Source organism: Oryzias latipes, chromosome 11 (assembly GCF_053564925.1).
Source record: "Oryzias latipes strain Hd-rR chromosome 11, Olatipes_Hd-rR_3.1".
NCBI classification, from domain to species: domain Eukaryota; kingdom Metazoa; phylum Chordata; class Actinopteri; order Beloniformes; family Adrianichthyidae; genus Oryzias; species Oryzias latipes.
Genome location: NC_136247.1, coordinates 21,706,268 through 21,732,513, shown reverse-complemented (window position 1 = coordinate 21,732,513; position 26,246 = coordinate 21,706,268). Strand labels below are relative to the sequence as shown.

The 26,246-nt window shown below is 37.7% G+C and overlaps 1 protein-coding gene across 9 annotated transcripts in view; it reads right to left on the bottom strand.

Annotated features, from left to right (window-relative positions):
• csmd3b (CUB and Sushi multiple domains 3b) overlaps positions 1-26,246 on the bottom strand; it is a 478,594-nt gene that overhangs the window by 164,822 nt on the left and 287,526 nt on the right. For all 9 annotated transcript variants that reach the window (XM_078954985.1, XM_078954986.1, XM_078954981.1 and 6 more), the window contains 3 exons: positions 14,772-14,893; positions 1,552-1,655; positions 297-409 (listed from right to left, as the gene is read on the bottom strand). In XM_078954985.1, the coding sequence (XP_078811111.1) occupies positions 297-409; positions 1,552-1,655; positions 14,772-14,893 (339 nt within the window). The remainder of the gene's footprint in view (positions 1-296; positions 410-1,551; positions 1,656-14,771; positions 14,894-26,246) is intronic.

The following is a 26,246-nucleotide window of genomic DNA, read 5'->3' as shown; positions in this document are numbered from 1 at the left end:
ATTTCATCTATATCATCATTTTTTGTGCATTCTTGCATTTTGTTTTTGAAAGCATTTTTGATAAACAATCCGAAGACTCAACAGACCAAGCTAACATGCTTTCAGGAAAGCAGACCCCCTCACTCGATCATTTCACTGATGGAGAAAATACCTGCTTTGTTTTTACATACATATTTTCAGAGTTCACCCTGAAGTTCAACATCAATTTACTAGACACAAAATACATTTTCCAGGTTGGGCCCACCTTAATCTGATCTATGTTGTTTTACATCCCCACATTATGCTCCTTGACTTACCTTTATAGTTGATTTTAAATCCTACAGACCCAACACTCTCGTCAGCCTGAAGATGCAGCCACATCTGGTGGGTCATGCTCACGATCAGGTCAGGCACAAAGCTTCCCGACAGGCTGGGAAACAGAAACGCAAAACTTTTACAATCATTTCAGATAAGGACAAAGACCATATATTTTGACAATGTAGTCATAGCTGTAATCAAATTCAGAGGCTATGCAAGATGAAATATTTGTTGGATAAAAAAAACCCAAATGATGGAAATGATGCTCGTACTTTGGCTTCTATCAAACCAACAAAAAAAAAAACCAAAAATAGCAGGCTACAAAATCAATTATTCAAAATAAATAAATCAACCTGCCTGTCTGTCTGCCTATCTTTTGTTTTCTTTCTTTCTTATTCAAAACTCAAACAAGCCAAAACGCACTCGATTTATTCTTTTAGCTTTTGCTGCTTGTGTTGTTTATCAAACACACCATTAGATGTCCAAGGCTGCCTTTCCATCCATCCAACCATCCATCCTACCATACATCTATTTCTCTTGAGAACCCACTGAATCCCTCTTTGGGGTTATGGGGCTGCTGGAGCCAATAAACTGTTGGGCGAAGGCCGGGCGACACCCTGAACAAGTCGCCAGTCTATAACAGGGTCTCACCCACACTCACATTCACACCTGGGAGTGATTTAGAGTCACCAGTTAACCTACGAAGCATGTTTTGGGACTTTGGGAGGAAGAAAAACCACACAAGCATGGGGAGAACATGCAAACTCAACGCACAAAGGATCCAGCCAGGATTTGAACTTCTTGTTGTGAGGCAAGAGCGCCAATCACTGTGCCACCCTACAACTTGATTACCTTAACATACCTTTCCAATCAGACTAAGTGTGCGCAATGAAGAAGAAAACAAAACATAGTATTATCGTTTGCTCAGATGGCTTTGACATTGAACATGTTAAATGTGGCGTGAAGAGTTTAACAGACTGACGCTATCACTGCTGGTTAAACAAACAGCTGGTCAATCTGGTTGTGCATTGAATGTTGAAGCTTACAATCTGCTACATATCAGTGATCGCTTTTTCTTTTTCCTGGAGAAAACATACTGCTCTTCGTTCGTCAACGAAAAAATGAAGGAAAACAGATCAAACTATTTTGTCATTTGTCTACTGCTGCTGTACATCAGCTGGACCACTGCTGTACTGCTGTAGTTCAGACCTCTGGCTGATGACCACAGAAAATAAGAAAATCTGCCATACTTACACTTGCAAGATTGTTGTAGGATCTCCCACTTCTCCCCCATCTCCAATTGTTAGAGTATCGTATGCTATTTCCAGGTCAAAGTCCTCGAAGTTGATCTGAATCACCTATGGTCGGCACACAAACACAAATCCCAGTCAACATTGATTGTATTTTGCAACAAGTTTTAAAGAGCTTTAGGTTGTGAAGCAGTATTCCATGATGCCAGAAGTTCCATCTTTAGACAAGCTGTTTTTTAACTGTTTATTTTCCTGAGTTCCAGAAACTTTTCAATAAAACATTAGGATATGGTGAATCATTTACAAAAAGTGTTTTAGAAAATGGTGTTTTTAACATGTTCTTGTTGCCTTTTTCTCACGATAAAAGGCATATAGAATAAAAATTAAGCCTAAAATGTGCATTTCTGAGTATTTCTTTATTCAAATTGTTGTGAATCAGTAGGAGATCAAAAAATGCAGTCTGAAAAAGATCACATTTGTGGTGCAGAGGCTACAATCGGTGGGCCACAAAGTTCCCGTCCGCTCCATTCTGATGCATCCATAGATCCACGTATGCCTTTGTTTTCCTCGCCTGAGCTGGCATCTGGCTCAAAAGAGTTGCACCGGTAATGAGTGGTTGGGGTTGCGAGGGGCTATAAGCCAGCAGGAGTGTAAACATTGGGACAATCTGTTACTTGTACGCTAGGGTTGGGTGATGTCCCTTAAATTGGCCGTTCTTATACAACTGCTATTCGTTTTTTTGCTTTTTTCATTTTATTTCCCAACTAATGACTCATCCGCGATGATCCAGTATAAACTGAGGGAAGTGACTTTAACAAAAAAAGTAACAAACAAAATAGAAAAGAAGTAGTCCGCTCCCGCACTTAACTAGTGAAGTGGACCGGCGGAGTGCGGACTTCCAGCTTTGTGTTTAAGGGGAAGGGGGGGGGGTGCTTTGTTACATGAGCGCTATGTGTGGGAGATTTAAGACTGCGATCCGTCCCGCAGCTCTAGGGATACAAGCAACCGAACTCAGAACCGGGTCTAAAAGTGTGTGTCTGAGCACAGCTCGGATCGTCAGCACACACAGTGGTTTGAGTTTCAAAGCAGAAATGTCGTTCAGTCCTTAGAAAACATTCAAACAATCACGCGGATTTGTGTTTCCAGTCGTGTCCCGACTAAATAAAGGCTGATGTTATTCTTACATGTTTACGTGCAGCCAGCAAGCAGCACCACCCAAAGCTAATGTTGTTAGCCCGTGTTAGCATACTGCTAATCCTGGCTTCGTTCAGAAAAAGCACTGACCACACGGATTAAAATTCAAATGATGAGCGAACAGGTGTTTCATAATAACCGTAACATTGTTAAAAGCACGTTTACAAGATCGTCTCGTATATTACCGAGCTGACATGTCAATGTATATAGCCGCTCGGCGCTGTTTAACATTGTTTTGTATTGAATTGTTGCATTCAATAAAGTTTGAAAAAAAAAGCCGCTCGGCGGAAGTTATATCCTTCCGGTTTTCAAACCCTACTGCGCATGTGCGAATGATTTATTCCGACGGAAAGTGTGACTTTAGTGAACGTTTTTATATTCTGAAAACATTTTTCTGGGCCCATGTACACAGTTGGATTCTAATCCGACCATTGATCCCATCAAGATATTTTGTACATGTAACTGCGGATTATGGTGTCGACGCGCAACGTGGCGGGGGCGTGGCATCACGATGGTGGTCTCTCCATCGGGATGTCAGTCACCCATCACGATGATATCGTCCATCGGCACAACCCTATTGTACGCCAACACATCCGCCAGACCTCAGACGTGAATTTCTGATTAACTACTGCTGCTCTGCAGAAACTATGTTCTAGAAAACGACACAGGTTTTATCATTTGGGCTAACAATGACACATAAACAAAAGAAAACTGGGAATGCTTTTACAATAGACGAAAAGATGATTGGAGTTTAAGTTGCAAAATGTCTCTCTGTTTTGAATAATCTATATTTTTTTTCATTATTTTCATGCTAGGTTTTTCTTTACCAGTTTTGTCTTTATCTTATCCATTATTTATTATCATAAAATGTAATAAATCTTGTCTTCAAAAAGCAAATAGACTGAATTATTATTTAAGTTACACACAAAAAAGATAGAAAAATTGAATTTAGCAATGGATCAAATAGGAGGAAAAGGCAAGCCACACCTCTGCTCGGTCCATGAAGCTCCGTAGATGAGCAAGTAGTTTAAAACTCTGATGAGGAATTATTAAAGCAGACTATCTGTTTCATCCATGACCAGAGAGAAATACATTTGGCACAGGAAAAGATAGAATGGGGGGGGAGGATTGATTGAGAGAGAAGAAAGAAGATGGAGGCATTTTGGAAGAGGCGAGGAAAGAGGAACGGAGGGTAATAATGAGAACAACTTTGATGCTCGGAAAGTACCGGAATATTTCAGACTTAAATTTTGACTTGATGCTCGAGGGAATATTAAAACCTTGCTCAGCCCCCCTTCCCTCATTCCTTTTGCTCTCCTAATGAGAAATGTTCACACATTCACACAAAAAGTCTGCTGCTGGACCACATATGCATTATGCAAATCCATTTCACCTTACTTTACTTTATAGCCAATACTTAAAATAACTTAAAACAAATGTATCCTTTTACCTTCCCAAACTCTCTGAACCTATGAAGACATAAATAATCTATTGCAACTGCTAAGAAAGTCAGAAATTGTTTTTACTTGACTTTTTGTCTGGAGTAGGCCTATCTGTACACTACTAAAAAAAAAAGGTGTAAAGTTACATCAGCATAGCAGAAATGATGAACTGACTAAACAGGACAGAAGTTTAAGACGAGACCAACACAACTTCTTTAGTTCTAGTGTTTATAATCTGTCGACAATCATCACTCTTCAACCGTTTACAAAATTAATGACATTTCAGCCGATTCCGTCGCAGAGAAAAGCAGCTTTGGGTTGCTAACAACCACTCCGGTGAAAGTCGTGCTTTTGGTGTTTTTAACATGTTTTTTTTCTGGTAATGGAGGACACGTATCAAGAAAATCAAGCTTGACATTGCATTTATTCAAATCATTGTGAATCAGGAGCAGACGAATAAAAGCTGTTAGAAAAAAAGCATTTTTATTACATTTGTTCTCTTTCATAAGAAATATGCCACACGTACATGTCAAAAACTCAAAGACATGATTTTCATCAGAGAAGGACTAAAAAAAAACATTCCTTTACGGATTCTTAGTGCTCATTTAACAAAGAATTTAACAAACATGATCAACTATGTTTTAAACCTACAAAGTAAAAAGGTAACTAAAAAGTAATTAAAAAAGGAGATATTTATGGGTCAAAGACTTTCTTATTCCTAACTTCTAAATAACACATCAAATATTCAAAAAAAAACAAAAAAACCACGTGCTTCCACCTAAAGTTATGTAAATTCCACTTCCTTCCATTATTATCTACAACCAGGTTCCTCTCCCCTGATCTGAACTTTTAGTAACAAGGAGGGAAAGGGGGGCGGAATTGCTCTGTTCTTACAGTCCCACCCACAAATCAGAGGTGAATTTCTAATGAACTACAGCAGAAATTATGTACAAGAAAACAACACAAGTTTGGGGATTTTGGCAAAAAACTGCAAAATAATCGTTAAAAGACCACTAGGAACACTTTAAAAATAAAGAGGCAGCTTCCTGCTGCAAACAGTGCTGACTCAGCCTAATCTACACACCAGATTGAGGCATGATCTGAAAACAAGTCCTTCAGGGTAAACTATATCCATATATATTAAATTATATTACCCTTGGCACACTAAAGAACACATTTTTTAATGAAATGTGAGTTATTTTCTAGGCTCACTTTTCCAACCCTGAAGTAAGACAACTCAAACTCTGAGGCTCTGCCTTTTTCTCCTAGTGGGTACCGCCCATGTCATGACATCAGCCTAGAGCCGGACACGGCAGCGTGTCTGCGTTTCACCCAGGAAAACAAACAACATCCGAACTTTTGCAAAAAAAAAAGGATGTGAATATTGTGCACATGAAATGAACGTTTTTTTAGCCAATCACCACTACCTCCGTTGAGAAAGTGGGTGTGAGTGCTTTACCCTAGGAACGGTGCTGGCAATGCAGACTCTTCCTGGCTGTTCTCACTTTTATACATATAATTGTGATAATCAACTAGTTTTTGCATTTTCATGGATGCCCCAGAAAAAAGTATCTTTTTTGGGTTTACATCATTCTTACATTCATTAACGTATTCATATAAATTCAGATTTCTATAGAGCAATAATCCCGATATAAACCAAAGACAATTTATTGAGAGACGCTCGTTTTTGCATTTCCAAAATTTCACATTCAACATAATAAGCTAATTTGACATTTGAATTTTTGTATTAGCCAAAAATAATAATAATTAATCAAATCCATTGGCTCATTTTTACTTTGCATTTAATTTCCAATTTCTTAACATCTATTACCGTATTTTCCGGACTATAAGTCGCCCTTTTTTTCATAGTTTGGCAAGGGGTGCGACTTATACTTCGCAGAGACTTATATTAGAAATAAATTGAAATAAATACATTGTTAACCCTCCTGTTATGTTCATTTGTGAGGAACAGAGATGATGTTCCTGGCTAAATTTGATGTATGAGGTATGTTAAGTGTTAGGAGTATGTTAAGTGACTCAGATAATCAGCAAACTTTTTTTACAGTAAGATCTTGAAGGCTAACAACATAATATTCTATTTTCCAATGATTTCATAGATTCAGAAATGCAATAAAAATGACAAATGTTTCTACAAATACAGGATGAAAACAGAGAATTAGTTGGACAATGATGCTTCATTAAAGGAATAAATAAATAAGTATGAGAATGACTTACTGTGAAATTATGAGATAAACAGTCTGCTATGATTGTGTCATGAGGTTGTGCAAGTTATTAGTTCTTGGTCTCAGATTTTGTCAAATAAATTTCCCGTCAAAATGCGACTTATAGTCCAGTGCGACTTTTCTGAGTTTTTTTCTACTTTATAATGCATTTTTGGGCTGGTGCGACTTATACTCCGGAGCGACTTATAGTCTGGAAAATACGGTATATGTCAAGTCGTATAAAAGGCTGCCCTTCAAACCAGTAAGCAGAAGTTTTAGAAAAACCTTGAAACCTCGTCAAATTCAGGCATCTAAATGTTTTATGGGCTGTAGAAGAAAATAAAACCTTTGTGAAGGGTGGTGCAATGGCTGTTGTTTCTTTTAAGAATGCATACACTGTTTTTTTCTTTTTTTGCATCATTGTAAATCTAAAACAGATAAAATGAGCTGTGTCACTGTTTCAAAGCTGCTGACATTCACCGCTACATTTGAAGTACAAAACAAACAAAAGAAACGGTGGATTTTTTCTTTTTTTTTGGAGCGAACTAAAAAATCCCGTGGTGAGTAGAAATGCCATGAGAACTGATACCACCTGTTTTGTCAAAATCCTGACAATTTGACAGCGCTTGCTTCTTTGTACTCCCAAAATAACCAACAGATGCTGGAGTTCCTGAAATGTCAACAATAAGAGTTGCAATCATTTGATGTGATTGGAAGCAAAAACAGGAGTTTTGCGGGGAAATCGTTAGGATTTGACAAAGATAATCAGAGGCAAGTTTTACTTGTCAGTGGCTGTCAAATGAGATAAATTAAAACTTTAAATGTGAATGAAAAGATACTGAAAAACACAAGTTTATGAAACTTTATTTATAGCCGCAAAAATATTTTGTATAATGTATGGCTACTTAAGAGCTAATATTAAAGATTCTAGTTGTTATTATTGTTTGATTAGTTGGAAACTCGCCCCTGAATTGTTGGAGGGACAGAGTAAGTCCTTCTCCACTTCCTATCATCCATCTACAGGCTCTCCTGTTAGCCTACAGCCCCTCAAACCCCAACCTAACGTTACCAGTGCAACATAATTGTCTGGCAATATCAGGGCTATCCAGCCCTACAGTTTGGAGTCAAATGCCAACACAGATGAGGTAAACAAAGAGGTACATGGCTCTGTTTGACTGAAAGAGGATGCATTCTGCGTCAAAGAATATGCTCTTTTTTAAACTACATATTTTCGTCTATTTCTGATTCACGACAATTTGAGTACAAAAATACCCAGAAATGCATTTAAGCTAATTTTCTTAACATATGTCCTCCATCATCAGAAAAATCTACAAATACATGTTAAAAACACTAAAAACACAACTTTTATCGGAGTGTTAATTTAAGTAAATATGCTTGCTGTGATCACAAAGCTGCAATAGCTTCATCCGACCTGTCACACACACAACACTACACTTCTCTAACTCGTGATAAAAAAAAATGAGGTTAACATTAAATATGCTGAACAATTATTTGAATTGTTTGCTATAAAGTGTAAGATTAATGGGAGCCAGTTTAGCTCGTGCTGGTTTGCGGCGCCTTCCATCCGTGAAACCCGGGTTCGACTCCGGGCTGCTCCCTGTTCCCTTCTCTACCTCTGCCGGTTCCAAGCCCGGTTTGAGAAGGTTGCGTCAGGAAGGGCATCCGGCGTAAAAACATTGCCAAATTTACCATGCGACTCGTTCGCTGTGGCGACCCCTGATGGGAGAAGCCGAAAGAGAAAGAAGAAGCTATAAAGTGTAAGATTAAACTTCATAGTGTCACATAGCCACTATGTATATTTTGGTCTTTCATAATACATGCGTGATATACGTAAAGTAAAGTGTTTGTTGCGTTCGTCATTTGTCGATGTGCGCAGATGTCAGTAAAAATTTTCGGCTAACGGGTCTTAATGTGAATTTAGTTTTGTGCTGTTCAAATTTCTTGGGTGGTTGAGAAATACGTAGTTTCTGAGTATTTATGTGTAACAAACCTTTCACGCATGTACCATGATGTAGACGTTTACATTGCGCATACCATTGGTCCCCAACCTTTTTAACGCCATGGACCGGTATGACGTCACACAAAGTTTTCACGGACCGGTCTTTAAGATATAGGCGGATGATTATTGTTGCAACGCTAAAACAAGAGAGGAACAGTGACGTGACAAGACGAACCCTGAGCTTTTTGTGACATGCATGACATTGTATATTGCACAGGTCTCATCATCCTTTCTCCTTCCCACACTTATGGTGCAAAAAGTAAGTACAGTCTATTAAATGTAGTTTTCTTTTTTGGTAGTTGAAGGCTCCTCTTCTGTCTCCTGGCTGGGCCATTTCCCCTTGGCAAAGAAACTTTCCAAAGACGTTGGTTTTTTATTCATTTTGCTAGCTCCTGGGTTTTATTTTAGCGGTAACCTATCATGTGACCGAGAAAAGCGCCTTGGCCTGCGTCAAGAGTAACATAGACGGATGTAACAGAGAATCGGGCAATTTTTCAAAATAAAACATCTTTCAAATTCCGAAATTAATAAAAAATTTATTTATTCTTTCCGTGCGGACGGTACCAAATGACCCACAGACCTGTAGCGGTTTGCAGCCTGGGAGTTGGGGACCACTGGCGTATACGAAGCACATATCACGTTGTGCACATATCATTAAAGAATTGAGTATGACCAGCGCAGTAATCAGATACAGTTCATGATTTATGTGTTCTTTGCGTGGTTTATTCATACTTCTGTGATTTTAACGTAGTTCATTTGTCAAAATTTCACATGAAGACCACAACTTTTCTCACTTTTTCCCCGTATTTTTTTTCGTATGACCAAATTTCATGTAAATAGTTGCTGTGTGACATGGGCTTAAGATAGGTATAAAACAGCATGCTATCTTTTAGTGTCTTAGTGAGCCTGCATGCGGGAAAAATCCAAGTACTTTACATATTTTTCTCAATTTTTCTGATTGGTGGATGTTCCTTCAAACAACTCTCCTTTTTTTATCTTTTCTACCACTGTCTGTCTTTCCTTCACTGTCAACTCCGCTTCCCCCTCTTCTCTCTCTCTAATTGGCCTCACATTCCTTTGTTCCATTCGTCTATGGCGTCTAGCCAATGAGGTGACAGAATTGGATTTCTGCTAGATAAAACAACTTCCTTTGGCTCTCATGATGACAGTAGGACAAAGAAAGCTGTTCCTTAATCAGACAATTGTGATATTTAAAAAAAAAAAGAAACACACAAAAATGTTCCAAAAGTACCTGAGTCAGTGATGCAAGCAAAAGGCATGGGAATAACACCTGTCACTTTACAACAGTAAATCGTTCTAATCTAATCTTACATGTTGGACATTGCATTGTTTTCAAGAGGCAGGATTTAGCCAATGTGAACAGATGGTTGGTGTCCACCTCAGCTTGATGTTATACTCTTAACGTTTGGATTATGATAAATCTACCACCACCCCTTTTAAAAGTAATCCAGATGAGTAGTAAGGGCTATAAAACTGTAGAAGTGTGTATTTCTTAAAATTATCCTTAAAGTAGTTGTAATTCATAATGCCATGTAGATGCAAAGATGCATAGAGCATACCGAATTAATCTATAACCTTTTTTTTTTTTTCAATTTTGTCTCGTGGTGTTTCTGGAACTTGTTTGAATGTAAAACTAAAGTGAATCCTCACTTTATACTTAATATCATTCACATTCAAATTAACTTTATTTGTAAAGCACCTCTTATATTGGGAAACACCTCAAGGTGCTGTACATACCTTAAAAACAAACAAAAGCCTTTTCCAACACTAAGTACATGCGCTACAAGCACATCAAGTGACAGTCCAGATTGAACACTGTATGCTAAAAAAGCGTGTTCAAGAAGCTGTTTTAAGTATGTTTTTGAACACATATCACACGCCTGGTGTTTACGTAGCATGGAGGAGAATTGAGCAGGACCTTCAAACTCCCATTGCAAGTTTGGGTAAAAAGCCACCCGCAGAGGGTGAGAAGAAAATTTATACACATTTAGAATTACAGTATATTAGAACATAATGTAGACCACACAGGAAGTGCATAGGTGCAATTGATGGTTCATGACGTCTCTGAGTCAGTGTCCCTGCTTTATAGTAATCTTAGAGCCATTTCACCATTGCACTGCAGTATTGTGTCAGCTTCTATGTATACATAAAAATGCACGTGCAAATGAGAACAAGCTTACACAAAAAGAGAGGAGAAGAGAAATCTACTAATGGCCATCTTGTCCTACCACCCTCAAGGTTAAACGAGAACAGGAGAGAATGAATTGGCTCTAAAGGCTCATTCTGCCAAAACTAAATGAAGCAATAACATCAGAGAGCTGGAGAACTCCATTAACACTTAACCTGAGAAAGACGGAGCAGAAGTATAGATCAACATAGAGAGAGAAGGATAGAAAGAACAGAGTCTATGAGGAGAATAAGAGGAAAACTGAATGTGCTACATAACTGTACGCATTTTCATCAGTGTATGAGTTGGGTGCGAATGCTTGAAATGGGAAGTAATACAAGGGAAATGGTGAAAAACAGATTTTACCCTCTAGTGCCCTTTTTCCTCTAAGTATTCTCGTTTTCTCTATTGCCGTTTGATGGTCTCAGCCTGAGCTTTTAAATTAGGAATCTAGATAATTTTAAAGGCAGAACTTTGCTGAGATAAGGATGAGGAGGGATGGCCATGTCATAGAAATACATAAAATGGCAATCTGTTAAAATAGAATGAGAAAAAGGAAGAACAAGAGAAAAACACGAGATGTCGAGGAAGTATTAATACAGAAACATTTCAAGTTGTGACAGGCGATACACTTTTAGGATTCAATACAATACCAATTTCTGTTTTGTATAAAAATGCAATGCCAATTACTGATGGCGATTACTGGTAATTTCTTATTGTTGAATTTTTTCTCAAGCATATACAACAACTGGTGAGTTGACAACTTTAATGTGCAAGGTTCAAAATACATACCATTCTTTTCAAAATTACCAACATATGTCGTGCTGTGTGTCTCTGCTAAGGCTAACACAAACAACATATGTCTCTTTTGTATTATTAAGTAGTAATTGATTCTTTAATAAAGCAGTCAATACCAAAGTTGGTGATGTATGGGTGTCGATACTGTTATACCTTGATATCAATACTCCCGTCACTAATTTTAGGCTAGTTTATTCTTTCCTAACTGAGTCATCCCATCATTTTTTATCCTTAACTTGTCTTCTTTTTTTGTCAATATCATGTCCATTAGTCTTATTTGGTTTTGTTTTGTTTCCGTAGTTGCACCTTGGCATTATCTCATTGCTTTGCCTTGCTCTATTTAAACCATTGAGGAGGTATCTCTGACATCCAAATAAGACAGATGCTTTCTTCACTGTTTTATCAAACAGATTTTGTTGCAAACTGTAAATATCTACCGCGAGACCTAGAAACCACCGATGCTCCCAACTAATTACTACAGTTTTTCAATGGTAGTGCTTCTCATGCACACATCTATGTGTTATTACATGTTGCTGCCCATGGGGTTGATTTATTCTCAATGCAACGGATGTGTGTTTGCTCTAAATGCACATCTATCCTTTTGATGGCAGATGTTGTACATGTTTGTAGACCTGTGAAGACCTCAGGTTTTAAGAAGTGTCAGACAAGTCATGTGTGCTCCACATATTCACGTCATGGATGAGTATAGTGTATGATGTCCTGATCATAGATTAAAACAATATTTTGTACTCAATTACTCTTTTCTACATTTTAATTATTTTTTTAAATGTCACCATGATTCACATTTAAAGCACTCTTTTTTTTTGTTCAGTGTATGCACACAAAAGCATAGAAAAGGACATTAGCATTGTGGCCTTCAGCAGTCAGACACACAAAATAGCCTTCGAGATAGAATGTACTGCTGCAGGCCATAAACCGGAGGCCTTGGACAGTGACACTGCTTGTGAGAGTTTAAGGGGTACAAATAAGTTAAGCCTTTCACTATGACTATTTACTAAACTTCATCAGGGGGTTGTTAAAATTCAGTTAAAAAAAGAAAAGGAATTCAAGCAGAAATCTAAAATAAATGTGCAACTGTGTGGGAGAACAATGGGCCATTCTGTTGTGCTGATGCAAGTTTTGCCCTTGGCATCAGTGCATTCACTACTGACAACCAGCATCAAACAAAGTGGCTTTTCTGAATACCAATAAGGTTTCTCTTTGAATTTAAAGCAACCAATGACCGATATCTATCTAACCTCCAACTTTACTGCCTGCCCCTTTGACACATCAACTGATCACATGATGTTTTGGGTAGTATGCAATTTAAAATGCACATTAGTTTATTTTTGCTATTAAACAACCAAATTTGTAGAAACAAGTTTGCTAATGCAAAATAAAAAAAAAAAAACACAAATCTACAACGCTCCTACACACAGTGAACTCAACTTAGAGCTATATTCCTGCAAATCCGTAAAATTGTTTTCAACTGCTGTTGATGCATTATTTAACATTTCATGAGCCTCATTTTGAACATAACTCATAAACAGTAGACAGGAGATTCTTTTAATGGGGGTTATTATTTTTGACCCCCCTGTTTCTGTCTACATTTAACTTAGGAAATGCAATGAAGCTATAACATGCATAAAGTGCACATTCAACACATGTTCAGACAAAATACTTGCCAAGTGTGTTGTTTGACTTTTTTGATAAAGTTATTTTTTGATCAGATTTCACTTAATATTTATGACTTGTATTGTGGGTTTACCAAGAGAGCACAGATACAATGGCCAAATATTGTCAATACAAATAGTTCATAAGGCTTTTGATTTTAAGACAGACATCATATGCTGAAACCAATAACCTCCCATATTGCTCAAAAAAACTTTATTTTTAACTGGCGACCCTGACAGTTGCGGTTTAAATGCACCTCAATAAAAGGTTTTTAATTTTCTGACTCTGATTACCTTTGTTAATAAAAGCAACATTCGTTTTTGCCCCATTTTATCTTGCTCATTGAAATTGTATTTTAAAGTAAAAAATACTGTATAGTCTTATTTTTAAGCTTTAATAATGTGTGTTACAATTCTGAAAACTTTTTAAATGTCAATTTTGAAAGGGTTAAAGTTAACACAGTGTCTATCTATTTATGTTTTATTATAAGTGTTAAAATGCAAAACTGTTTGCTTTAAATAATAATTAACATTTTTTTTGTATAAAAGTGGCTCAGGATAAAGAGATCCCACTGTGAGCTTGATGAGTTGTCTTCTTCTAGAAATTAAAGCAGCGTTTCAAAAAGTCAGCCACTAATAAATGTCAGACAACTCCACAAACAAAGCCAATCTCTCTACTCATGTAAACCAGGAGGCCAGCTATGGTTACACTTCACTGTCAGGCCTGTTTGTGCTGCTCCTGGCATATGTGCACTGAAACCTCAACATGTGGAGGACAGCCATGTATAGTAATGAGTTTAGATTCTACATACAACAGTTAAATTGTAAAGTCAGAGAGTGGAGAATGTGCAGAGAGGGAATACTGATTACTGCACTGACACATCAACATCTCTTGGTGAAGGGAGTGTGATGATCTGGGCGATCATTTGTTTCAATGGCTTTTAAATATTGGAGGCAAATCTCAATGCAGAGAGTTATTGGTATGAATTCTTACAAACTATGGAAGTCCATTTGTCCACACTGTGCAACCAAACTATCCTAAAAGATCCTCCGTGCCTCAGAGTTTAGGTTATTAGAGCTCACCTTCAGAAGTTTGAAAGTGGAAAGATAAAATGTGTTTTTGGTGTTTTTAACATGATCATTTTTCTGATGATGGAAGACATAAATAAAGAAAATTTAAGATTGTTTTTCCGAGCATTTCTTTATGCAAATCTTTGTAAATCAGAAGGAGACAAACAAATAAAAGCTATTTGAAAAAGCTTGTCATTGTAGATGACTAGATCCATGAACATCAGAGCGGGCATCTGGCTCAAAATTGTCCTGATGGATTGCTCCAATATTCATCGCCAGTTTTGTTGCACCGGTAATGTTAGTTTGGAGTTGTGAGGGGCTGTAAGCTAGCAGACGAGTATGTACACAGATGAATGATGGGAAGTGGGGGTGCGCTTAGTCTGTGCCAACAGTTCCGCCAACAACTAGAAGCAAATTTCTGATGAACTACTGCTGCTCTACGGAAACCATGTCCTAGAAAATGGCACAGGTTTCACTTTGGCGGAAAGTGGTATATTCCTAATTAAAAGACCACTGGAGACGCTTTGAAAATAAATCAAAAGATACTCAGGGTGGATATTTAAGGCAATATCAACTTTTCAGCTAGCGTGCTTGAAAGGAAAAAAGTGAGATCTACCTTGTTAGGATTTGATGCTGTGATGATCCACACACACTGTGAATTGCTCTCATATGGGGTCGGAAAGTTTGGAGATGTAAAGGTCCCTGACGGCCCCTGAAGATTGCTGCCACATGTCTTCACTGTGAAATGTAAAAAAAAAAGGTCATTGTCATTAGAGGAAATTTGACAATGGTATAGACAAAACCGATGGCACGTCGTTAAATAGCCACATTACAATGCCGCAACAATTACCATGCAATTAAAGCCATTTATGTAAAGCTTAGAAAGATAGTCTTTTATTAAATGGAACAACAAATTTATAGCATTAGTGAGTCGAAGCCAAAGTTGGGAAAAGAACAATTAAAATTGACATCAATACAACTGAGGGCTGGTGAGAATGAACAAGATGACAAGAATGGAGCCGTACAGAGGAAAAGAGAAGACTCCAATGAAGAGAATAACAAAAAAATGAGCAGAAGGTCACAGAGATGTTATTGATACTGTCAGCCGCATCTCTCTGGATAACATTCCTTAATTGGAACTTACTGGGTGTGAAATACCACAGTATTAGATACAGTGGAAGTATTGACCGATAAAGATATTTGCCAGCTATTTACTCAAAATATGCAATAAAATAGAAAGTTGTGCCATTGTAAGTGGGCCATCTTATCGCACCTTGAAAAGAAGTTAACTGCTTGTAGCTCAGCATGAGAAAAGCGAAAGTAAATTGGAATCAACTGAAAAAGGTTATATACATAATTGTTCTATATCAACTAAAATTACTAGTCATTTGTTACTTGTGCTCAATAGGAATTCACAGAGTAGTGGTTACGCTATAATCATTGAGGTGTTGAAAAGGACACATGCTAGCTGTTGGACAAACCGTCTAAGTCTTTATTAGTGTTTGCTCTGACTGGATGTGACAAAGAACCTGCTTGTCTGTCCTTGGGTCGTCCTGTTAAACTTGGGAGGTAATTTTCTGGTTGGCTTGAATCAGCGTTCGGCTCTTAATTAGTTTGTTTGGCAGCAGGCTGTAAGAATACATACGGAGACTAGTCACACAGACACGTACAAGCTGAACACAAACCAGCATGAGCATTAATGCTTAGTGTATATGCTCATTTCTGAGCAGGCAAAAAGAACCCAGTCACACAGGCACACACTGAAAGAATAATAGCTTCATAATGAACTCAAAAGCCCCACATTTCTTCTAAATCCTGGAGTCAACCACAGGGTAGCTTTAAAGCACTCTCATTTCTCTCAGAAGCCATGGTGAGCTAAAAAAAAAAAAAGGGGAAGGAAAAGAGGTGGATTGTGAGTACCATCCCTTGACTGTATTTCAGAGCTGGACTGAGAGACCCCTCTCCCCTTTTGCTCGAAATATGAAGTACCTTCTGGTTTTAAGAAGCCAAAATCCCACATACTTTTATTGAGAAACAGCTATTACTCAATCCTTTTATTTGTCAGAATAACCATTCTTGCTTTGACACCTGTTTTTTAACATGTCATTGGTAATCATAATTTTGTTATTCAAGATGTTTTTTTATAAAAACTGACAATCAGATGCCTCAATAAAAGCATCTGGTGTCTGCTAGTCCCCACGTGAATGATCAAAACGTTTGATTGACAGATTCTCCAGAGCCTGCTTTCAAGTGTTAGTGGTGTGGACTTCCAACAAGCTTAATCGTGATTGGTGCAACGATAATTTAGACCGATTGGTTCCAAAATGGCAATGTTTGTATTTCGAAAAAATGGTGCCTGAATCCACTTTATTTAGTTGAAGCCGGGACAAAGTAATTTTCTATGGGTGACATCGCACTCACTCAGTTCTAGTTCTCATATACTGTCAATAGAACTATCTTAAATTATAGCCTAATGTCCACTGAGTGGTACGGTCCAGTCTGGTTTAGAAAGGTTCAAGCAATTCATGCGAGCAGCTATACTTAAATTTGGACTGTCCCGGCACATACAGGTTATAGACGAATTGCATAGCAATGTGCCATAGAAGTGCGACAAAAGTGCAGCTATGAACATCATAGGTACATTGGTACTTCGTATATGCAAAGCATTTAATGTTGTTGATTGCTCAAGATTGCGGGCAGTGAAGAGGAATAAGTTGGCGCTGGTTTGGTGCTTTCTTTTGTCGAAATGAACTTTCACCAATCAACAGGTTTCATTGTGTGATGACAGTAGCTTCACCCTAACCGGTCTGTTGCATTTTTCTATGGACCTACAATCAACGGAGTCCCAAAGATGGTATGCTTCAGTCCGTCTTAATGGATTTTTGTTATACTAGAAACGCTCAAAATATCAGACTGGACCATACTGTACCGCTCAGTCGAAACAAGGCTTTTATTTGAATGTATGTGAGCACGTTATGAGTCTTAGGACGAGTTTCTAATGAGTTGTAAAGTAAGTTCACAACCACTTGTGTCTCTTTGTCTATACTTTGGAAATCCTTCTTAACCACAGCTATAACTGGAATTTTCGATTCGGACAGCACTACAAATGGCGAATGCACTATATAGTGCACTATGTAGGGCTATTCTAAAATAGTGTCAGTCTGTTTTCTTATTGTTGCAAACAAGGTTGGGAGTCACAAATATTGTAAATGCGTGTAGCGGTGTAAAACAGTGAGTTTTTTTTTACGTGTTACTAATAAGATTGGGGGTTAGCGTAGTCATAGTAACGTTTGGTTGAGCAACAGGTTTTCTTACATATTGCAAACAAGGTTGTGAGTGGTGTGGTATTGTGTTTTTTATTTTGTTTTACATGTTATTAACAACATTGGGAGTTGGCTTGATCACTGTAACAGTTGTTTTAGAATTATCTGTCTGTTTTTAACGTGCCGCAAACAAGGTTTGGAGATACAAGTACCTATTGCGAATACGCTAACGCAGCAAACGGGGTAGCAGTGTCCGAAAGTTTTTTTATGCTGTGTTACTAACACTGAACAGAGAGGCTTATTGCTGACTTTTTTGTCACACTTCATGTGCCTTATGGTTCGGTGCACCTTCTATATGACACAAGTTCAAAAATATAAAATTTATTAACCAATAATTTTATTATCCGGTGCGCCCTATAGTGCCCAAAATATGGTATTTTTTAGACAGATCAGACAAAAAAGTTCAGACCAAAAAATATGTACTACTTCTTTTGAAAAAAATCTCTTTATAGGTTTAACATATGCATTACTATGTTTAAGTGTAAGTTAATGTTTTAATTTGCATGAAGAATCATGGAAAATCTGTTGGCAACTGTTAAATCTGGAAAAAAACTGGGTGCAAGTAAACACCTCCAAAACTGCAGGTAGATTTGATCCAGCTTTCCCGCAGAGCAATGGCTCTTTTGCCAATGTCATATATTTGCCAAGAACTTGTCATTTATCTTTCCAGTCAATAATTCGAAAAGTCTAGCCGCGAGATTTACCCACAGGTGGACAATAAAATAATGTTCGTAAGCCATACAAAAAAGCAGCTCTTTTTTTTTTTTTAAACCTTAATAGCATTTAAAACCGGTTGGAGTAGCCACCCAGGACAGGACGTGCTGCTGGTCATGAGCTGGGGATGCTGCAATGGTCTTTCATGAGAACACACTTCTTTTGTTTGTGCTCTGGTTTGGCAGTTTTAGGGTATTATCTGGCCCTTTATATGCTAAATACTCCAGTTTAGTCATCAGCTCTTGCAAACTGCATCATACTTGTTAGATACTTGGTCTATAACAGACTGTGTTCGTGGTTTTAGAGCTTTTTCATGAAAAGCTCTTACTGTAGTGTAACTGAGTTGATAAAAGCTGCAATTACAGACCATGACAATCAAAATCAATAAACTAAACAAGTATATTTGTATATAAATATATATATAAAACTTTTAAGGTGAAAAGCTGATGCACTTTGGATCAAGTCTAGTGTTTTATATTTATTGTGGGTCAGGTCTAGTGACTCTTTCACTGCCTTGTGATATGAAGGAAAAGTATTTTTAACCCAAAAAAAAGAAGAAAAAGAAGGTAGCTTTGGAAGTATTTCTAACAAAACATTGAAGCATTTTTTGCCATCTTTCTGCACACCAATCTTTAACATACAAATAGCTGCTTGTTAATATAGTTTTGGGTTACATTGAACCAAATAGCCATTTTTATGAAGATAAAGCATGTAATACTGATGCACAGAAAAACACATTTTCTGCTGATATGTAATGTTCGGAATTCTCTTTATTATAAAAAATAAAGAAAAAGTTTTGCTAACATTAAAGTCTGTTTTGTGACTGCACCATTATATTTTGAATAGGACAGCAAAGAAAAACCAATTTAAGAAAGAATTCAGACCAAGAATAGCCTCCTAAGTTTGCAGCAGGATTTTAACAAAAAGAGCTTCTACAGTGATAAAGCTAACTGAAGAAGCTTTCATAGGTGATTTACAGTGGTTAAATTTCCCTCCTTTTTTCTTTTCTTGTAGTGTTTTTATTCTGTTACAAATGTGACAAGCCTTGCTTTGAAAAGTTCAAATTAACTGCAAAACTCTGAAACATCCAACATGTTCATCTACTTTGTGTCACAATTCCATGTCATACTTTTGATAAAAGGACATTAAAACATCATCACTAAATATTGGTAAGTAAAGTTTAAAAATATATATTTTTTCTTATCATGAGATAACACCTCTAAATAGTTTCCCTTACTACATAGTATTCTGGTTAAAATTGGTCTCTATGCAATCTGCTTTGTGAGGGGGGAAAAAAAATCCAAATTCAAGATCTATATTGCAACTTTGCTGCCTCCTCAGCAAGATGGCCTTTGTGGTTATTGAATTGTCCCCGCAGCAGGGCTTTAGCTTTAATCTTTCAAACAGCAACATCTGCTGAAGCATACGGAGGTCCCTAAAATTTACCTGCTCCAGATTATCTGTCTGGTCCTTCACCACAGCCAGGCAGCATAAGGAGCGCATGAGGGGTGGCAAGTGTAATAGAAAATAAAATGGGATCATGGGAATGGGTTTTCAAATGTTCACCGTGGAGGGCCAGATTTTGACACAACTGAACACCGTTGATAGGAATATAGTCTTACTATACTAACACCAACGCTACGAATTTCAGAAGGCATGGTCTTCAGCTAATATTTATTATGATTTCTGCACTATAAGGCACGCTTAAAAAAGCCTTCATAAGTTTTCCAAAAAATCAAAGTGCGCTCTATAATCTGGAGCACTGTATAGATTAATATATAAAGATTATACATATGAATTCAAATAAATATTGTTAAATGTTATGGTAAATGCACTAAAGCAGCTAACGTGTGGTGGTGCTGGACAGTTTTTTTTTTTTTATGTGTTACTAACGAGGTTGGGAGTTAGCTTTGTCACAGTAACGTTTGTTTTTGTGGTCTCAGTCTGTTTTATGTCGTGTTGTAAAAAAAGGTTGGGAGTTGAAGGTATCGTGAATATGCTAAAGCGGCTAATGTGGCTAACGTGAAGCATTATACAATCAAGTTAATAAATTCTGACTGACAGGCAGACTTATGTTTGACATTTGTCTCGCTTAATGCGCCTTACAGTTTGGTGTGCTTTATATGACATATGCTAGAAAATAGACAATTCATTGACTGTGTGCCTTATAATCCAGTCTGCCCTATAGAGCAGAAAATATGGTAAACGTTTATCAAAAAAACATGTAATAAACTTTAAAATAGAAAATAAAATGAACTAAATTACCAAGCTGTCCAAAAAACAACTTTAAAGCATCAGATCTGTTCTTCACAGCCTTTTTATTACAGTCAGGAGGCTAGGTTTTATTTATTTTTAATGCCACTGTCTTCCACCTTTCAGTCTGGACATTTAGCTCGACAATTGGGTGAAAGAGAACTAGAGTAGAGCAAACACATGTAACTAGGTTTTAGTAAATCACATAAGACTGCATCTTACTATGGACCAGATCAGGGGTGCTCATTACGTCAATCGCGATCGACCGGTCGATCTTCAAGGACATGAGGGTAGATCGCAGACCATCATTTGTCAATGAGTCTTCTGCACCTGTCCACAGATATTTTGGCCCACTCCTCATGAGCAAACTGCTCCAGTTGTCTCAGGTTTGACGGGTGTCTTCTCCAAATGGCATGTTTCAGCTCCTTCCACAGATGTTCAGTGGGATTCAGATCTGGGCTCATAGAAGGCCACTTCAGAAAAGTCCAACACTTTTCTCTTAGCCATTCTTGGGGTTTTTTGGCTGTGTGTTTTGGATCGTTGTCCTGTTGGAAGACCCATGACCTGCAACTGAGACCAAGCTTTCTGACACTAGGCAGCACATTTCTATACAGAACGCCTTGATAATCTGGAGATTTCATTTGACCTTGCACAACTTCAAGACACCCTGTGCCAGATGCAGCAAAGCAGCCCCAAAACAGAACTGAGCCTCCTCCATGTTTCACAGTAAGGACAGTGTTCTTTTGGTTGTATGCTTCATTTTTGACTCTACGAACATAGATCTGATGTGCCTTACCAAAAAGCTCAATTTTTTGTCTCATCTGTCCAAAGGACATTTTCCAAGAAGCTTTGTGGCTTGTCAACATGCATTTTGGCAAATTCCAGTCGGGATTTTTTTATGATTTCCTTTCAACAGTGGTGTCCTCCTTGGTCGTCTCCCATGAAGTCCACTCTGGCTCAAACAACGACGAATGGTGCGATCTGACACTGATGTACCTTGATCTAGGAGTTCACCTTTAATGTCTTTGGAGGTTGTTCTGGGCTCTTTGGATACAGTTCCAACTATCCGTCTCCTCAATTTGTCATCAATTTTCCTCTTACGGCCACGTCCAGGGAGGTTGGCTACTGTCCCGTGGGTCTTAAACTTCTGACCAATATCTGCCACTGTCGTCACAGGAACTTCAAGCTGCTTGGAGCTGGTTTTATAGCCTTTACCCTACAAACACCTTTACAATGTTTGTCTATAGTTTTGTTTCTAATGTCCTGGGACAATTCTCTCCTTCGCTTTCTGTTGTCCATGTTCAGTGGTGTACACACCTTTTCACCAAACAGCAACGTGACTATTTGTCTCCCTTTAAATAGGCAGACTGACTGATTATGGGTTCGAAAACAGCTGTGATGTCAATTAAAGGACATACCTGAGTCCATCATGACCCCGTGGACAATTAGTCCTCAGTCTTTGATGGAGGTACCATCATTTTTGTCCAGCCCTATTTCTCTAGTTTGTTTTTTTAAATAATTCTGATAATCAAAAACTCAAAATAATGGCCGATTTTGATTATTTAATTTTCAATAAATGTTAATTTATTGTTACTTTTGAACGTTTCAAGTCATTTCAGTGAGCATTGTTGACTTTCTCTATTTTACAGAGGGGTACCAACAATTTTGTCCACCACTGTATATATATATATATATATATATATATATATATATATATATATATATATATATATATATATATATATATATATACGGAGATCTTAAAGACATTGTTGTCTCAAAAGTAGCTCACATGCAATAAAAAGTGTGGGCCCCCCTGAACTAGAACGTTACAAAATATTTGGAAAATTTCGTAATGAGTGTGAAAAAGACGAAGAGGTTCCAAGATCTCAGCTCAAAAAAAACAACTTTTTGTCAAGTCTCTGTTCCACATATCCTGCCATAATCCCCTTTTAGTTAGAGCACATAAAAAAGAATAGTAAAATATATAAAAGATGGTCATTTCAGTCATTAGTGATGCCCTTGTGCTTACAAAGGGCATAGACATATTAAAATTAATGTTGTATTCCAGGACTCCTGATGATTCAGTCCAAGATGCACCCCAGACCCACAAAAAAATAAGACGAAAAGGAGCTTTTTTCTCTCACTTGTTTGCCCTTTATGGAGCCAACCATTCACCCAGGGAGAGTCAGTGGAGCTCAAATGCTTTACTCGGATCGGACAAGCAAACCAGACTCAAGGGTATCCTCTATTACCCTCTTATGGTAAACAGAACCGATGTGAAATCAAGCTGTATTATTACACCTTATCTAGAAGATCTATAGCAAAAAAAAGTTAAACCTTGGATCATAGTGTTGAGTCATGTCACAAATCTTTTTTTTTTTTTTTTTACAAGATGGCCAAACTGGCTCTACTAACAAACTGCCTAAGGACCAAATAGATTGACCAAAGGACATTGGGAATGATTGATGACATCATTAATGTGGCACATAGTGGTCCAATGGCCCTCGTTCTGGTTGGAGCTTTTAATGGGAACACACACATACACAAAACCCTCTCACAGTCACTTAGTAAAGTTCTTGTAAAGCGCTTGCATTTGTCAGCATTCCCCTTCGTCTTCCCCTCTGCTATTAGAAATCAACGTGTGTGTGTAGATACCTGTGTGTGTGTGTGTGTGTGTGTGAATCTGGCTGACATATACCAGCTTTCATTGAGTCAGTATATTGAAGCAGATCAACCAAACTCCCCTGGTGTTCGCACACTCACACATGTACACATACACACCAGACACACACAAATGGACACGCACAGACAGAGGGACAGAGTTGGCTCAGTGGCCTTGCCATCTGTCCATTAATCAAGGTGCCACATGGACCCCTTTCTTTCTCTCTCCACTCTCGCATAGTGATAGCAGTTGAAAAGCCACATCCCAGTTTGATTGGCATTTCTTTAGTTTATTCTTATTTCAATGTGTATTTATTAATTTTTCTCTCATCAACATCACATGATTACCACTCCAGCCAACACATTTTAAAAATTACTTTTTCATCTCTTTTCGTTGGCATTGCCGTCACAATAAAGATATTTAGAGTGCATTTTATTTGTTCACTTTATACTTTATGTTCCAGGAGACACATTTAACCTTATCAAAGCATTTTGGCAGAGGTGTCCCTTCAGTTAGCAAACTGGCGTGATGCTTCCTGCCACATTGCCTCTCTCTCTCAATGGTATTTAGAAATTTCCATGTTAGCTGTGGATTGGTTCGACGTAAAGGTCAAATCTGAGCGGTGCGTAACTAAATGCAGACTTCCACATACTTCACTTTAATTCAACAAAATGAGGAGATGCGGGTTAAATAAAAACACTATCCTTTAGGGAACACAATGATTTCTTACCTATGAACAAATTCTGTCACTTCCTGGTGAACTTTATAGACCCTCATGCAAAAGGAGATGCATTCGGGGAACTGAAGCTGTTTTCACTGGAATCAAGAATACCTCTTCATGTTTGCAGCTGTTTTTAAAAAAAATGCGCAGTTCAAATAAAAACATTGGCACTAAGACAAAGAGAGACAGCTTGGCTTTTCATATGGATGCAGCCCCTTTTATTTGTTGCACATTTTTGAAAAGATAACTGGTTATTCCACACATACAGCCGTTTTAGCTGTTGCAGAAGCTCAATTGTGTTTTTTTCACCATTTTTAATAAGTACCTACACTTTTCCAATTTAAATTATCTTACAATCAAATAACATATTTTGTTTTATATTACTTTTTTTAAAAACAACTAAAGTCAGATTAAATAGACAAACTTTTTGCTGGTCTAGTTTATCCTATGGATCCTATAACAATCACTTGCCGTGGGTTCACACTGTTGCTGCCCAATACTATCGCATGTACCTAACATTCGAAGAAGCTTGGCGCAAACTGTCAAAATGCCACAAATCTTGCTCCAGGTTTTATTTTTATTTTTTTTAAGAGCTTTATTTTTGATATATAAAAGACTTGGTGTCATATAATTTAGGCTGGGCACAAACCGCAATTATTAATTTCCTCTTCACCAAATCTGAGTCCCTGATTGATCAAAGCTCAACTGGTTTGGACTTTTTTACTGTTTTGTACATAGAGCCTGACATTGTACTTAAAAACTTGCGTAAGGACACGTGAACACAAGAGTTATGAACAAGGAACCCGAAACACGCCTATACGAGTGTGGGAAGAGCTGAAATTACATAAAAGATTAAGATAAGATAAGATATTCCTTTATTAGTCCAACGATGGGGAAATTTTACGTGTTGCAGCAGCAGTACAGGTACAGAGAGAGATATATAAAGAAGAAACTATGGAGTCAATATACACACATATATACACAATATACACACATACATTTCCAAAAAAATTGCACAGGATGACCATATATCAGTTATTGCACAGGGTAAAATAAATATGACAAAGCTAATGCATGTCAGCTAATGCATGTCACACCATTATGTTCACTTTCTTTCTTTCAGCAGCGAATCAGCTTTCACTAATTTGAAAAAGTGGTTTGGCAGAGATTTTAAGGTGGATGCCCTTCCTGACACAACCCTGTACTTTATCCGGGCTGGGGACCGGCACAGGGGGACCCAGACATGGGCCCCATTGTAGCTACGTAGTTAGGCATTACTGTGAAAGGTCTTGCCCGGAGACACACACTGGATGATGCTCATAACGAACCCTGGTTTCCCGTACGTCAGTCCTACACCCAGCCAATGGATCATCCAGCTGCTCATTTAACAGTTTTGCCATTATGCCATCTGCAACATACTAGTTTCCTATCAATGACTGTTACTTTTTTTTTCTGCAGCTTATGCTTTCAAACAAAATGTAACATAGTGTCTGCTGAAAACTGATAACACAGGTTTGATTGGTTGGTCCTTTTCAAAAGTTGGAGCTGGCAGCTTATTGAATAAAACAAAAAATGCATAGAGGAGGAGTAGGCAGGAGGTTTAATAATTTAAAACAAACTAAAGACTAGGGATGGCCCGTTTGACACGGACGTTCCGGCGCTTGTTTTACCTTCATAAAACAGAGTGGTTTGGCACAATGTTTCGGGTCATCTGTCAACTATCGCAGATCGCGTGGTTGATGACGTATGACGCGCCAAATGCTTTGTTTGGTCGAACCACGGTTCAGATGTCACTTGTGTTTGATTAGTTGGGCGTGCTATTCTCTGTAAATAGTACAAATCAATCCCTAACGTTTCCCGACAAGTTCTATTGTTTTCCCAGTTTTGGAATCAGCGTCAAGTTCATTGCACTTTACCATGGTTCCTGGTTAAAAAAAAATAAAATAAATAAAAAGTACTGTGGCTCAGGATCGTTTCAACTTGGTTCTCCTAATAAGGCAATTCACTATGAACGTCGTTTATAAGGAAAATACTTTTAGCAATATATGATGGCGAGGTGTGATTTTAGTACTAGAGATAGCTCAGCAGAATATTCATGATGTCTGCATCCAGAGATCCTTTTTTCAAGACTAGTGTTTTAGAATTTATTTATTATTTGCTTTGTGTTTATTTTCTTCATGTGATGTGTGTTTTGCTGTGTCAAGCACTTCTCACAGAGAATGTAACTTGTTGTGTTGTTTTACGTTGTTTTTTATTATCATTACCAGCATTGTTTTGTTTTACGTTTTTTCCATTATCATTTCCACATTGAAGTGTTACAAGGAGCTTAGTTGAAGCATATGATATACGTCCAGTCTGCCACCAGATGCTGCTGCTCTGTGTGGTTTCAAAGCCCTGAACGGTTGTTTCATTTTT